Source organism: Hypomesus nipponensis, chromosome 9 (genome assembly GCF_054491055.1).
Source record: "Hypomesus nipponensis isolate SF chromosome 9, ASM5449105v1, whole genome shotgun sequence".
Lineage (NCBI taxonomy): Eukaryota > Metazoa > Chordata > Actinopteri > Osmeriformes > Osmeridae > Hypomesus > Hypomesus nipponensis.
The window spans coordinates 2,597,722-2,615,000 of record NC_140369.1 but is presented as its reverse complement, the minus strand read 5'-3'; the positions used below and the strand labels follow the sequence as shown (position 1 = coordinate 2,615,000).

Genomic DNA, 17,279 nt, shown 5'->3' with positions numbered 1-17,279 from the left:
ATTTTCATTGCATTAATATCCCACAACTGAATACATAAATAGGAAAATAGTCTGGTTTAAAAGTTGGCACACAGGCTCACCGAAATGCCTGTAACCACTTCTTGATCTCTTATCTTTCGCTAGTTGTCTCATGTGCGTGTGTGTGTGTGTGTGTGTGTGCGTGTGTGTGTTTGTGTGTGAGCGCGCGCGCGTGTGTGTGTGAAGACAGATAGAAGAGGGAGGGGGGCGAAAGTGTTGGTCCTGTAAGTTCTTTGATGCTCTCATTGGTGCGTCCTTCCAACGTGTCACAAGTTTTGGTGGATTACCCTAGATCTGTTCAGCATCAAGTGTTGAAGAACCACCCGTCCTCTCCACTCTCCACAGGATCCTGCCGCGAGCACACGCGACTCCAAGAACACACTCTGATTCCAAGAGAACGCCAACTAGAAACATGCTTTCAAGATCTTCCCAATCAACCGTGCCTTACTCTAAGTTATATTTTCGCCGCTCAGAAGTGTCCAGCATGCTGTTCTACTGCATATGGCCAACGTTGCTTTTGATGACATCCCTGCTGTGTAACGGGTCCGGTACCGACGCGGCTACCACCGCGGGTGGGTCCACGGGGTGTGCGTCCTGTGGCACGCCACCGCTGGAGAAGGAATCCGAGGAGCGGCTCATGGTTGAAATCGCCAAGCAGCACATTCTGAAGAAGCTGCACCTGAAAGAGAGACCAAATATTACACACACGGTGCCGCGCGCAGCACTCCTCACCGCGCTCCGCAAACTGCACGCAGGGCGAGTGAGACCGGATGGCACACTTGAGCTTGAAAACAGTTCGACTTATACAAAAGATCTAGGATATGAAATAGTGAGCTTTGCTGATTTCGGTAAGTTTTAAAACTTTTTTATTGATGGTCTTAATTCCACGTAGCTTTGTTGTGTAATTTTATCATAAATAATCGTAATTACCGTGCGCTTTTATTCCCGTCAGTGAACTTGATTATTTTACGCACAAGCTCTTTTACGTTGCTATTAAACAAGAAAGTCTAAATTACGCACATTAAAACATGAAATGGACACAACGTCTGGCGTGTTTTACATTCTTAAACAATGTGAATGTCACCCATTTGATAATTTTTTCCAGAATGACAAATCTTCTGGGCGTGAATTGTTCTTTTGCAAGTGAATAAACCTACTTCCATGAAATACCAACTCCAGAGGGAAACTCTCCTGAAATGCCTGGTGCCTAGTCAGCTGAGCTGATAAGAGGCCGATGAGTTGTACAAGCTGACAAGCAGTGTTTCTGTCCCTCCTGTCCCCAGACGACTCGGGCAGCAGTGCCACCCCTCAGCCAGGACTGACCTTCCAGTTCCTGCAGCAGCAAGGCCAGAGGCTCCAGGTGCTCCAATCCTCGCTGTGGCTGTATGTCCGCTCCTCCCAGACCCCCCACAGCGAGGCCCGTGTTTCCGCTCAGGTCTTCCTGTCGGGGGAGGGGGCCTCCAACCGCACGCTGGTCCTCCAGAAGCTGCTGGAGGTTCAGAAGGGGAACTGGCACACCTTCCCCCTGACACAGACCCTCCAGGCCTTCCTGGACAGGGGCCAGGGGCACCTGCGGCTGGAGGTGACCTGCGACGAGGACGGCAGCAACTTGTGCTCCCTGGGGGGCGCCGCGGACGCCTTGCACCAGCCCTTCCTGGTGGCGCAGGTGCGTCTCCGCGACGACGACTCGAAGCACGTCCTCAGCAAGCGCTCGCTGCGCTGCGGCGAAGACTCCAGCATCTGCTGCAAGAAGGACTTCTACATCAAGTTCAAGGACATCCAGTGGCAGGACTGGATCATCGCTCCGGAGGGCTACCACATGAACTACTGCATGGGTCAGTGTCCTCAGCTGTACTCCGGCTCCCCCGGGATCGCCTCGTCCCTCCACGCCACCGTGTTCAGCCAGCTGAAGGCCAACGGCATCAACACGGCCGTGTCGTCGTGCTGTGTGCCCATCCAGCGCGCGCCCCTCTCCATGGTGTACTTCGACACGCAGCACAGCATCGTGAAGAAAGACATGCCCGACATGATCGTGGAGGCTTGTGGGTGCACGTAGGAGACGAGGAGGAGGACTGAGGGGACAAAACACACACACACAGGACAGATACACACACAGGACACCCACACACACAGGACACACACACACACAGGACACACACACAGGACACACACACACACAGGACAGATACACACACAGGACACACACACACGACAGACGCACACACACACACAGTACAGCCACACACACACACACAGGACAGATACACACACAGGACACACACACACGACAGACGCACACACACACAGTACAGCCACACACACACACACAGGACAGATACACACACAGGACACACACACACACGACAGACGCACACACACACACAGTACAGCCACACACACACACACAGGACAGATACACACACAGGGCACACACACAGACACAGGACATTGTGGCACAATGGCATTGTGGACAAAGCATTTGAGACAAAGTATTGTAGACATCTGCAGTTCTACCACAGTGTTCAAACAGACGAACCATACACAACATGCCAACTGTCATTATACTTCTTCAAGGAACACTAAAGGTGCGAGAGCAGTTATGAGTTATACAAAGACAACAATAGATTCATGCTGTATAAACAGTAGCCTTCATTTTACGATTTTAAACTGTGTGCTATGTAGTGTTAATTATGACATTTCTTTTTTTTGTGTGTTATTTTTTTTACCTTTTGTATGTTTTGCACGCTAAGAAGAGTCAAAGCAGTGCTCAGTCTGAGGGACATTTGGGAAAGAGCTTCGCATCACATCTGTCATGTGTTGCATTTACCACCACGGCTGGTCCCAAAGATCTGCACATGCTCAGATTAGTCTTTCCTCCTAAAGGGAACTTGGATTGTCTCTCTGTGTGAGAGAATCTTTTAAGATGTCCTTGATTGGTGGTTTTGTTGCCATTGGGACCAATAGGATTCTCATCTCGTAATTCCCAAGGGCCAATCACAGTAACGTTTATGATTGTAATCAGCAGCTCAGTGACGGCCCCACCCCTGCTTTAGAACATGTTTCTCCATTTGTTTCTTTTCCAAACTGCATGAAGAGATTAATTTGGACGAGATTAAATAAATTCAGTGTGCCTTCCCCCTCGGTTGAGTAGTTGGAAAAGTGGGTTGTTTCCAACCAACCGTTTTCAACGAGAATCTACATGCCAATGACTCCCTATCCCATTATATCCCACAACAATCGATAGAGATCTGTCATTGGATGGCAACCAAAGCTCAGTGGTTGTGCATTTGACTTCAGGTCAAGAGGTCGCAGGTCACAACCCCACCCCCCCCACCCCCCCCCCCCACGCCGCCTTGGACAGAGTTTCCTGTTTATTGTTAAACAAGAAACATGGTAATTGGTTTGCTAACTGATGCAACAGAAGACATGAGTGACACTGGTGGTGAAGAGCAGCGAGTTATCCTTTCCAGACCCAAGGGGTCAGCCCATCATCTGCACTGTATTATTGACTCTCAATCATCAGTTAGGCAACAAGCTTTTGATGACATGAACCCTAGGTTATTACTCATCGCTGTGAGTCAACATTTAGCTATTGCCTCAGTGTCAGGACAAGTGAAGGTCTGGGAGACAGGTGGGTCAATGGGCATGGTTTGCGAACACATCACAGTCTGCTTTTTCCAAAGTCTAAAGTTTTGAAATTATGTAAATAGTAAGCTTTGGAGCAAAAGTTTTCCACTGGGAATAATAATTTAAAAAAAAAGGAATAATTGTTGAATGTCAAACAAAAATTTTTTTATCCCCCACCATGTTTACACTGGATAGGTTATGAAGTGTATGGTCTTTCTTCTTGGTGCGTGGCGTGAATTAACTGTAGTAATTCCTAACTTAAGCTTCACTCAGAAAATGCACCTTGATGCAGTAAATCTGCAAGCACTTCCTGTTTTAGTTCTGTTGTGTTTTTGTTTTGTTTTTCTTTGCACAAAGCACTTCCTGTCCCCTGTCTTAAAGGAATGTTACAAGGGTTCCATTCTTCAGTGACAAAGCTTTATAGATAAAAACACAGACACAATATGCGCTGCATTGTATCGATTCAACGGGTTAAAATGCATGGAAAATTTTCCGTATATGTTTTTCTCAAAAAGCAATACTAAACTGTCCCGCCTTTTCTGCATACGCACTTTACAGGCCTATATGGTGTATTTATGAGACTTTTTAAGTGAAGCATGGGTAAGACTTCTGGCACTCTTTATCTGAAACAACACAAAATATCTTGTTTTTCCTGTTGTGTAAATACTGTGTTTCCTGTCTGTATCCTTTCCTATCAATGAAGCAGGGATTTATGTCTACTGTACCAGGTTTCAATATAAATTTGAATAGATATGTCATATTTTTATATATATTATATTTTATGAATTGTGAATAATTTATCCAACAATTTATACCTTAAATATATTTTCATATTGTACTGTATGACACAAGGAAAATATATTTAAAAAAATAAAAATGTTGATCGCATACTGTGATGGCATGACCTTATTTTTTGAAAACACATTTTCTACATCAATAGGAAAAATAATTTAATTTTCCTACACGGTGCGTCAAGGAGCTGTAAATCAAGAACAGCAATATCTAAATGTGACCCCAACTCTATTCACCTCCCCAAGCTAAGGAAGGTGAAATATGTCACAGAACTAAATCAATAACGTCTCAAAGGCAAAGAGCGTATTTACTCAAAACAAACAGTTGAAGTGATTTTATGGACCGTCTGTGTTTACAGAGCAAACAGGCCACAGATACGTGCCTTCATATCATCATCATGTTTCCCATGCAGTGTCAGTTAGCCTTGCAGGCCTCAACCATCGGCTAAATCAGCTGGTGAAGCGCTGGCAGGGCTTTGACAGTGCATGTGTGTTCATGCCAACATGTGTTCATGTCAGTGTCTGCTACTTAGATCTGGAACTGGAAGGCTTTGTGACCATCTCTCCATGTCCTGCTTTGAACTCCCCATTCCCCCACTCCCCTGTGAGCAGGTATCAGTCCAGCACAGACACAGCAAAGAAGCACGAGAGATACAACTGGACAACTAAGAGAGTTATTGTATGCAAATCTATGTCATTATACTTATGACTGTACGGTACATTTGACATGCTATTCATATTTATAGATAGACAGACAGACAGACAGACTTGTATTGAGGTCAGACTGCAGGATATGTTGCCAGTGTACACAGGAAGCACGACAGTGGCGTCTCACAGCTCCAATGTGACCAGGTTAGCGAACCACCCTCCAGGAAGTCAATGCCTTTGGTTTTAAACGGAAAGAAGCTTGTATCATGGGAAACCCAGTGAGTCACTGGTATAGTGACACACTGACCCAAAGACACACTGATTGCTATGTGCCACTAATGCCTTAATCCCGCCGTACTCATCCAATCCTGTAAACCCAGTGGGTTAAGGTGTCAGACGAGTCCTCAGCAGCCATGGGATGAAAGTCCTGGATGGATAACTCTCTCTCTCTGTCTTTATCCGTCTCTCTCTCTCTCTCTCTCTCTCTCTCTCTCTCTCTCTCTCTCTCTCTCTCTCTCTCTCTCTCTCTCTCTCTCTCTCTCTCTCTCTTCATCTCGCTCTCTGTCCATCCCTCTCCCTCTCTCCATCTCGCTATTGCCCTCTCTCCCTCCCTTACTCTAACTCTCTCCCTCTCTTTCTCTAACTCTCTGTCGCTTCCTCTCTCTCTTCTCCCTCCCTCTCTTGCGTTGCTGGTAGCATCAACAAGTCTAAGCTGGTTACATGGAACAAGACGCCAATGCCTTCCTTGAGAACGGAACGGTAAATACAACTGAACAGGTACCGAACACAGAGTCATCCTCCACAACACAGCCTCTTATTGGTCTGTTGTTGTCTAAGAATATAGCTCTGCATCTACACAACCGTTGATCCGGAAATCTAATGATCTACAGAGTTGACATTTGCGTGATGGTGATGATGATGTAAACGCAAACGACAAGCTGAATAATGAAATGACTGACGTGCTGAGGACTTAGTCCTGGTGCAGAACAAAACAGGGGAACTTGCGGGTGACGTCAATCATATCACCTTGCTCATTATCATTATATAAGGATTACATCCAACAAATGAAAATAAAATTACTTTTTTATACTTTACTTTACTTCACTTTAGCAAGTGAACGAGGATTTCAAACGCACCTAATCTTAAAAATGTATCTTAAAAATGGGCCAGGTACAGGGTCTTACGGTAATGACCTTTTAAAGGCTTTATTGGATGATTGCATTGTAAGATAAGATACTGTATTGTCCTGAAGGACATTTGTATTGGACACATACAATTTCTTCAGTTAAAATACAAATAACATTTTATAATACACATAATGTGTACACAGGCTGTGACCCATACACATGCACACAGACACGTACAATACCTGCACAGACTGCCATCATTCAATCAACTGCACACTGTCACAACAACACCTGTAATCATCATACGTAATATAATATACATTACCATGCATAGCCTACATAATGGGTGGTAAGAGTAGGCTTAAGTCAGCCTCAATGTCTAAAATGGGTCAAATGTTCTCAACACATGGTCGGACCGAGGTAATGTAGTAAAACGTAGTTTTAGCAACTCTGAAGAACTGGACAGGCAGCGTTATCACGTACAGAACGCAGTGATAACAGTCTTTCCCGTTCACAAATCTTGCAGATATTGATCACCATTCTCTCCATCCTAATGTACCTTAAATGAAACCAGTGAAATTCATAGAACGAACTATGAGCTTTCACGCAGAGACGTGTGCTTGAGCGCTCTGTTGATGCTGGACCTTGGAATAACTTCAAATAACTTTTTAATCCCCTGGAAGATCCTATTACGACAGACCCAGTTACCTAATATATCCTGTCTATGTTACATCACACTTGTCACATCTTTGCTCCTCTCAGCATGCCCTGCATCAAATAGGCAGGGCTGCCAACTCTCACGCATTGTGCTTCACAATCATCTTGCATTGTCTTTTGGAATAATTTCAAATGGTATTTTGCTTGATCACACAGATTTGATTTATTTTATTTAGTGGGATAACGCAATGCTTAGTATTACCGTAAGACATATTGTACGATTTTAGGGTATTGCAATTAAAGAAGATAGTTAGCTACCGTACAGTAAAATTAATACATTTGGATTTAACTACCTAACTACAGTATCAATGACTGTTAAAAGCTAGCTAGCTATTATATAATCGAAAAATACTAGCTAGCTACAGTATAGTTGATTGTTATGAGCTAGCCACTGTACAGTAAAGCACATTGTTACTGCTAGTGACTGAACAGTAAGCCTATAATTGATTATTACAAGCTAGCAACAGTATAATAGATGAGCACTAGCTCGCTAGCTAGCTAACTAACCCATGTAACATAGATAGGTCATTCCGATAACGTTACTTTGTTCTACATTGATATGTATAATAGTAGATAACTTCCTTTAAGTAACTGGCAAATATGCAGTAGGCCTATTTGCAAGTGCATATTAGGGTAGGATGATGTAGAATAGCATGAGTAGGGTAGGTTATCGGAGGGTGAAGACTTCCAGTAAGTACAAGGACATTCCCCCCAAGGCAAGTAGGGTGAAGTGCCTTGCCCAAGGACACAATGTCATTTGGCACAGCGGGGAATTGATCCGGCAACATTCTGATTACGAGCTTGACTCCCTCACCGCTCAGCCATCTGACTCCCTAGGGTATGATAGGGTAGGTTATAGTAGCATAGGGTAGTGTATAGTAGAGTAGGGTAGGTTATAGCAGGATAATGTAGATTAGCATAGGGTAGTGCATACCAGATTAGGGTAGGTTATGGCAGGGTACGGTAGGGTATAGTAGGCTAAGGTAGGTAATAGTAAAGTGGGTTATAGCATGATAGGGTAGCTTATCGCAAGACAGGTGTGTTATAGGCTAGAATATAGCAGGGTAGAGTAGAATATAGAAGGATAGGTTATAGTAGAGTAGATAATAGCAGGGATAGGGGAGGGATAAGTTATATCCTGGCAAATTATAGCAGGGCAGGACAGGTTATAGTAGTCAGTTGCAACCTAAATTTTAGGATAAAATATTTTCATAATACTATTATGTTCATGCAATTGTTTCTTATTATTGCTTCTAAGTGACAGTAAGTGACAGTTAATTCTATCAATTTACATTTACAATGCTGACCGCTAGGTGGCAGTTCTAAAGGCACGAGGCACGTCGTCCAGGTTCAACACTAGGAAGAAAATCCAATTAAAGACACTCCTGATCAATTCAGATGGAGTCAGATGGCTGAGCGGTTAGGGAATCGGACTAGTAAAGGTTGCAAGATCGATTCCCGGCCGTGCCAAATGACATTGTGTCCTTGGGCAAGGCAATTCACCCTACTTGCCTCAGGGGCAATGTCCCTGTACTTACTGTAAGTCGCTCTGGATAAGAGCGTCTGCTAAATGACTAAATGTAAATGTAATTCCCCGCTAGAGTAAGATATTTCCGTCAGCAAGAGGAAAAATTAATAAACGCGACTGTTCTACCATATTCCCCAATCAGGGTCCAAAATCGAGGCATCCAAACCAATATTTCACTAGTGAAGTCTAGATGATGAGTGTTCACTGCATATTTGAAGGCACTTGGGTTGAACCTGATGGTTCAAATTTCCTTCGGTCCACCCTGTCTATGCTGATGGCAGGAACTGGACTTTGCACAGTGGAATAGATAGAATCACTTTACAAATGAAGAGCAATAGCCAGTTTGACCACCCGAGGGCGCTAGACTAATCTGGATGTGCAGTGTGTGTCGGGATGCCTCTGACTTGCAAAAAAGGATGGAGTCAAAAAAGAAAGAAAAAGTTGAGTTCCTTGATTCCTTTTTGCTGACCCTCAGGACTACCCTGAAGATCCTTCAAAGGGAGGCAGGAACACCTTTAAACCGATTGTGTCATTGAGTTCGGCTGTCATGATTGGGTATCCAATGAGCCCCCCAGCTTGCTACCTGAGTACATCACATGCTAGCATCACTTCAGCCTTGCTCAGACCAGTGAAAACCCAGAAACATGTGCTCTCCACATGATGCCTATTGCAAGGAGGAAGAATATGGGTGTGGATATACCTCAGTGGTTGAGCGTTTGACTGCAGATCAAGAGGTACCAGGTTCAAATCCCCCTGTAGTCCCTTAGGCTAAAAGTGTCTGTTAATGAATACATTATACTCTCTGAACCTACCCAGGAAAGTGTAGAGGAAGTGTATTCTCTAGAATAAGCATTCTAACCCTGCAGGAGCATAGATCTCCAATAGCAGGTACAGGGTTGGAGTGTAAACCTATAAGAGGGTATCTCTCCAGGAGCAGGGTTGGAGTGTAACCCTACAGGAGGGTATCTCTCCAGGAGCAGGGTTGGAGTGTAACCCTACAGGAGGGTATCTCTCCAGGAGCAGGGTTGGAGTGTAACCGTACAGGAGGGTATCTTTCCAGGAGCAGGGTTGGAGTGTAACCCTTCAGGAGGGTATCTCTCCAGGAGCAGGGTTGAGTAGCCCTGCTCTAGAGAAAGCATACTCTCTAAAGCGTCCCAGAAACGAGTGTCAGGAGGGGAACAACACTATCTTAGGTTGGTGTAGACTTCACAAACTGGTTCAATAGCTTGGCCTGGGTGGAAACAAGCTTCAGAGACATCAGTTTAAATGGTCCCCAGAGTTTTTGGTTGCTCAAATAGCCTATTAGACGTCTGAGCCTACCCCAAGCGTTCCCCAACCCATCCCAAGCGTTACCTTTCAGGGAAAATATCTGTTTTTCACTCACTAGAAAGCCCTTCCACCCGTGGTGAAGTATTGTTGCGATCTCACCACTCACTCCTGTTTAGATTCCAGGAACACTGCTAAACTCTAGCCATTTGGTATACCAGAAGAACATTTAGCACTGTTTGTCCCAAGGTATAGTTGATCTCATACAATATGTATAAGGAATTCCTACTACATTCCGTAGCTTTTTGCAGTATGCAAGACCAGCATGCCTTTCTGGATGTTCTGATCCACAACCCTTTATTCAGTGGAAGAGGTGTCAACCACAGACACTGTACAAAAGCAGACTGACACAAACCTGTCTGAACCAGTTGAAAGTGGTTCAGTCATCTCGCCTTATACTACCTCATCTTACCCTACTCTACCTCATCTTCCCCTTCTCTGCCTCATCTTACCCTACTCTGCCTCATCTTACCCTACCCTACCTCATCTTACCCTACTCTGCCTCATCTTACCCTACTCTGCCTCATCTTACCCTGCTCTACCTCATCTTACCTTACACTACCTCATCTTACCTTACACTACCTCATCTTACCCTACTCTACCTCATCTTACCCCACTCTACCTCATCTTACCCTACTCTACCTCATCTTACCCTACTCTACCTCATCTTACCCTACTCTACCTCATCTTACCCTACTCTACCTCATCTTACCCTACTCTACCTCATCTTACCCCACTCTACCTCATCTTACCCTACTCTACCTCATCTTACCCTACTCTACCTCATCTTACCCTACTCTGCCTCATCTTACCCTACTCTGCCTCATCTTACCCTACTCTACCTCATCTTACCCTACTCTACCTTATCTTACCCCACATCTTCTTCCCCTACCCTACCCTTGGGGAGGAATGGAGGAGAAGGAGGAGAAGGTAAGTAGAGAGTAGATGAGTAGAAGATGAGGTGGGGAAGAACAGTTACAGAGGAGGGGGGGAGAGTACAAACAATGTTAAGAGGAGTAAAGGAGGAGGGGTTGAGGGGAGAAGGTTAGGGGTAGGTGGAAAAGAGACACAAGTATGGAAGTTGGCCCGGGCAGTGTTCTAACCAGGACAGTTACTGTTGGCCTGGGCAGTGTTCTAACCAGGACAACTACTGTAAGATGTAAATAGTCTGTGATCCAACATGAGCTTGCCTCAGCACAGCTCAGGGAATTAATGTCACAGGCCTTGTTGTTGCTCCTGAACCCTCACTCCCTCTCACCTTCCAGCTCTTACCACACCAAGTGTCCTGTGGAGGCCTAATTCTCTCAAAATACAGAGTGGAAACTAGAGAGTGCCCGTAGCCAGTTCTTACATTGACAGCTAGCGTATGTGACAGGTACCTTACAGAAGCTTCCAGTTCAAGTTTAATTTGATGTGCCTTTTGTACAATGATGAGGTCTGTCCTTAAACCACTGATCAGTTAACAGTAATTAAAGATTACTTTATTACTTTTATACTGTTGGAAATGTTCTGAATATAATAAACAATGTTTGATCTATAACTTGCTATATCACGTAAGTTCATGAGCACATGAGCTTGGTTATGTCCAGGAGGGAAATATGTTAATTATGTTTGTTTGTATCATTGATTAACTGTCATTCTGCTGTTTTCTTATTCCTGCATCGCCATAAGTTAGGTCTTTGTGAGGTGCGACTAGGAAAGGCCTGTGTCACTAATGTAAGTCAGATGTCACAATATGTCCAAAGGGTATAACGCCATGAAACTTTGAATTAGGAAAATAGAAGGAACGTCAAGGCAATTTCTATGAGCCCTAAAGACCTAAACAAAAGCTATGTAGCAAACAATATCATCTGCTTCTCATCATCTTGTATCCTCCCATGTTGTGATACTATTGAACTCCCTTGATTTTCTGTATTCATTGTCCATATCTGACAGTGCTGTGGACACACATTGTTACCATAGTTACAAAACATTAAATCAGCATCACGTTTAAACCACTACAGACCCACTAGTGTGTGGAATAAGAGAGCATCATGGCGAGGCCAGCGGGGGTGAGGCCAGAGGGGGTGAGGCCAGAGGGGGTGAGGCCAGAGGGGGCGAGGCCAGCGGGGGCGAGCGAGCCACACTCACATACTCCCACCAGGCTCTCTCTCTATTAGCCTGCCTGAGCTGATGCTCAGTGTAAGCTTGTTGTTCAACTAAGACTGTTGAGTGAATGTTATACAATAGACATCTGACTGCTTAGCTGTAAACGGTGACATGCAAACCTCGAGAGGAGGGCAAGGCACCATGGAGATTTGTGTTTGTTTGACCCGTTCTGAACAATGGAGACGAGTACTTGCTATGACATAAATCATGTTTGCCGTTGTGGTTTGGGAAATCAATTATTTATTTATTTGTATCTACCAAACTGTTTTAAACTAGGGTTGTATTGTGTTTACGTTCAGGGGTATCAAACTACTGGTATTTTCTATTGTATTTATTTGATCAATTTACAATTTCCCCACTGGAAGTGTAACTCTGCTCTGCACTAGTGAAATGTACTCTACACTGCTGTCACTTTGTGAGGTGTGAGTTCCACCCACCGTGGAGGAAGAAGGTGTTGATCAGGAGGGGTCAGGTGATGGGGTTCATCTCTCCATGTCGAAACCTCCAGAACCAGTAATCCCTCTCTTCTGGACCTGGGGTCTAGGCCCGCCCCTCTCAGATCTCTGTCCTCTCTTCTGGACCCGGGGTCTAGGCCCGCCCCTCTCAGATCTCTTCCCTCTCTTCTGGACCTGGGTTCTAGGCCCGCCCCTCTCAGATCTCTTCCTTCTCTTCTGGACCTCGGATCTAGGCCCCGCCCCTCTCAGATCTCTTCTGGACCCGGGGTCTAGGCCCGCCCCTTTCAGATCTCTTCTGGACCTGGGTTCTAGGCCTGCCCCTCTCAGATCTCTTCCCTCTCTTCAGGACCTGGGTTCTAGGCCCGCCCCTCTCAGATCTCTTCCTTCTCTTCTGGACCTGGGATCTAGGCCCCGTCCCTCTCAGATCTCTTCTGGACCTGGGATCTAGGCCCCGCCCCTCTCAGATCTCTTCTGGACCCAGGGTCTAGGCCCGCCCCTCTCAGATCTCTTCTGGACCCGGGGTCTAGGCCCGCCCCTTTCAGATCTCTTCTGGACCTGGGTTCTAGGCCTGCCCCTCTCAGATCTCTTCCCTCTCTTCAGGACCTGGGTTCTAGGCCCGCCCCTCTCAGATCTCTTCCTTCTCTTCTGGACCTGGGATCTAGGCCCCGTCCCTCTCAGATCTCTTCTGGACCTGGGATCTAGGCCCCGCCCCTCTCAGATCTCTTCTGGACCCAGGGTCTAGGCCCGCCCCTCTCAGATCTCTTCTGGACCTGGGTTCTAGGCCCCGCCCCTCTCAGATCTCTTCTGGACCTGGGTTCTAGGCCCCGCCCCTCTCAGATCTCTTCTGGACCTGGGTTCTAGGCCCGCCCCTCTTCAGATCTCTTCCTCCAAGCAGACAAGCTCACACAGCTCCTCTTTACTTGCCGGCTTCTTACTCTTGATCTGCAGCCGCACTTTCTAAATGCTATGTTTGTTTGTCGCTTGTAAGTGTTTGTTGCACTAATAAAATGTGACACGTATTTACTCAGTTACTCACATAAAAAATCAATCACATATTCACAAGGAATGACAGGTAGAAAAAACAAGATTGTAATTGAACATGTTGGTGACCACCAGCTCTGATCTTATCGTAGGTTGCACCCACACCTTGGATATTACGTTTCTGGTTAAAAACACTTCTTGTCGAGCCCTGCAAGTGAGGGTTCCCTGTGGAACTGGGGAGGGCCGCCTGTCGAACAGAAATACTAAAGAGGAAAAAAACAGGGTTCAGCGAAAGTTTAATTGATGTAGCTTTTAGAGTAACGACACACCACAATTTCAGCATTAGGGGAAGAAAAGAAAAATGTTGTCCGAACTTTAATGAAAGTGATTAGTTTGATGTGCGTACAAGGCTGGGACTGTGCGCGGTCATGCAGAAGGATTGACCGACAAACTGTTCTACCATTCTCAATTTCTGTTTCCATTTCCTCTAACTGTGTGACACTGCCCCCTGGTGGTCAGGCAGCACAGTGACAACCTGGAGGTATGGAATGCTTGGCTCCTGTTTTCACTACATTTTACATTCCTCATGGGCAGAGTAATAACCATGCACAGTCAAGTATACACTGACACAACAAACCTACTTGTATGATATTTTCTTCATATTTTGTCAGTAACAAGTATGCAACATTGACACCAAATAGAACTTTTTTACTGAACTTCTGTTGGCTTGAAGTCCTGTTTTCCTGCATTGTTCTGTTAGTTAAAGTAGCATTCTCTATTATGCTTAGTGTAAAAAATATATTTTTTGATGCTCTCTTATTCCACACACTAGTAGGTCTGTAGTGGTTTAAACGTGATGCTGATTTAATGTTTTGTAACTATGGTAACAATGTGTGTCCAGAGCACTGTCAAATATAGCAACAAGAGTCCTGAGGTAAAGACACGAGGTGTGGAGTTCAACACTGTTCAGGTCATCTCAGTATCTCCCATACAACCTATTCACGTAATCCCTTTAACTTCAGACTTTTGATCACGCAAGCGCTCGTAAACAGGTACACGTTCACCACGGCAACTCTCGTAACCAGGTAACACGTTCACTATAGCAACTCTGGTAACCAGGTAAAACGGTCATGCACACAAACATTGACACTATTCCAGATCATGATGCACCTGTGTCTCTTCAGAACACAAAGAGAAACTTCCGTCATCAGACCAAATGGGCCCTTAAGATTTCTCACTGGGATATTTTGGCCAGTTTAACAAGTTTCACCTCTCTTGAACTTTTCTCTGTTGAAAACTATTTTTTTTTCCAGGATTCGCAGGAATTTATCAATAAAACCAAGTGGTGAATGTACTAGGTCATGGTAGTACTGAACAATATGAACACTTATATTTACAGTTCATAATAAATGATAATGTTTGTTCAGTTAATCTACAAAATTATTCAAATGCTGTGGCTTCATCAAGTCAGAGCAGTCTAACGGTCAAGTTTTCACAACAAATATTAACAGGCTTACTGAAACATTTAACATGACAGACAGTTTTTTTGCGTACATTTCCCTGATCCTGTAAATGATGTCCTCAGACTTCTTATGAAACCGGCATTTCTGTACTTTATATTTCCTCCATTATATTTGAGATGCTGTTGTACCACACCCTGGGAAGAGGCTGCACTTAAGACAGGCATTATTCTTTCTGTACGTAGTATGTATAATGTAGCTGAAACGTTATTGTTGCACTGGAGTTATATTATTATTGCTACACCGTGCTGAAATGGGGTTTATTTGCATTGTGCCTAGTAAATACAGATTGCTCCTTAATCCTGACAACAGAAATACTGTATAATAATGAAATGTAAATAATGTATGTATGTATGTATGTATGTATGTATGTATGTATGTATGTATGTATGTATGTATGTATGTATGTATGTATGTATGTATGTATGTATGTATGTATGTATGTATGTATGTATGTATGTATGTATGTATGTATAAAGATGGCTAGGCATGCAGGTAGCTGCAAGATTCTTACCTGTCTACAAGTCTGCAGGTTCGTCTGAACTAGACAGGCTGACTTATCTTCAGTTTTCTTTTAAGTTACTCTCTTATCTTCCCTCCTCCTCAAATTTTCGCATCCCTTTTTTCATTTTCCTCCTTTCCTCTCACCATATTCCGCCTGTCCTCGCTCTCCATTCCCCACCTCTCCTCTCCTGTGGAGGCTGGACTGGGGAGCTGCAGGCAGCGAGCAGGGCAGCTTTATATTCAAGACTCAGGACCCCGAACCAATGAAAAGAAAACATGTGCCCAGGACCATCTGCAATGGAAAAACAAATCCTGTAAGATTGTGTGGACTTTGCAGAGCGGAGAAAGGTGTCCAGATGCTTCAGGTCTCAGCAAAGGGAAGCTTATACACGCACACTAAACACTCACATACACACCCACTCAAACACACACTCAAACACACACACACACTAAACACTCACATACACACCCACTCAAACACACACACTCAAACACACACATACACTATACATTCACTCACACACTCAAACACACACTAAACAGACACATACACACTCAAACACGCATACATACACACACATATACACACTCACTCACAAACACACACAGTCTCTCTCTCGCACACACACACACACACACACTCATTCAAACTTCTGATTTTCTGCAGTATCTTCTATATGCACTTTTTCACTTCGGATGAACATGTCTGCTAAATTAATACAAAGTGTAAATGTAAGTCCTGACAACATGCTTATCAGGCGCGAGGTCTTGTGTAACCTTCTGTGAGAGTGAAGATGGCTGCTGTAATTGCCATAGTAAGCACTCTAGGCAGGGATTCAGTAAGAAAGTGATGCATTTTTTCCTTTTCACTTGAACAGAGACAGTCTTAGCTTCTGGCTCGCCTCACTACTAACCCTGCCTCTAATCCCCCCCCCCGGAGCACTAAACTCTCTATGAGATTTGACGGATTTATGCTAATGGACACCTGTAACTATTATTTCTGATCCACTCAACCTCACATGGCTTTCGATTCCTGATGGCACTGCATAAGGCACGAGTTACTCTATTACTGGCACTGGCTGTTGGAACGGAAGTGAATCTTTGTTGAATGAGAGCATTGTCGACATCGTTTTACTAACCGACCAATAAAGTTTACCGTGCCGTGCAGACGTAGCCTATTTTGTCAGAATATAACTTATTTGATGGACGGATTTCTTGTATTGCCTAAATCGAGAACCAAAACATTTTAATTTTGTGTTTACGCAAATCACCTTGTAGATGGGTTATCGTTTGAGTCTTTATCTTTATTTGAGTCCTAAAACAGAAAGCGGGGTCATTACGTCTCTGCTGCCCCGCAGCGATGCTCCGACTGGGCCAAGACGCAGGCCCTGAGAGAGACACACTCCGCTGTAATTCTACTATGAGCGTCCTCCGACTGGCGGTCCACCTGACATGAATGAAACGTGACGAGAGACTCAGATCAGCCGTAAGGACCAACACCTGCCCGAGCCCAACTTAGCCTGGCTTCCTTTTTGGAACTCGAACACCACTCATTCATTCACAAGCTGGTTAAATAACCTTCCGTATGTTCTCAATGAGATTCAGACGAGTTCAGACGAGGAACTGTTATGTGATCAGCCAACACGGAGATCACCCTTTCACTATTTAAGATGGTCTTATGACATGTTATGTCATTAATTATTTCTTGCATGCAAGCAATTATTTTTCCTCTTTAGATTTTAAGGGATTATGTAGCATTTAAATACAATATTGCGTACAGGCTACTTAATATAATGTATCTAGTCGATTTTAATAGCAACAATACATTTTGTATTTAAAAAAAATATGCCACACGTTCAACCGTGAACATTTTCAAAATCAAGCATTAA

The 17,279-nt window shown here is 44.4% G+C and overlaps 1 protein-coding gene across 1 annotated transcript; it reads left to right on the top strand.

Moving 5' to 3' along the window:
- The first annotated feature begins 174 nt into the window (after positions 1-174).
- LOC146272322 (inhibin beta B chain) lies at positions 175-3,266 on the top strand. The gene is made up of 3 exons (XM_084705414.1): positions 175-314; positions 347-866; positions 1,302-3,266. The coding sequence occupies exons 1-3, from the start codon at positions 255-257 to the stop codon at positions 2,072-2,074; spliced, it is 1,353 nt and encodes a 450-aa protein (XP_084561540.1). The 5' UTR covers positions 175-254; the 3' UTR covers positions 2,075-3,266.
- Positions 3,267-17,279: the final 14,013 nt, after the last annotated feature.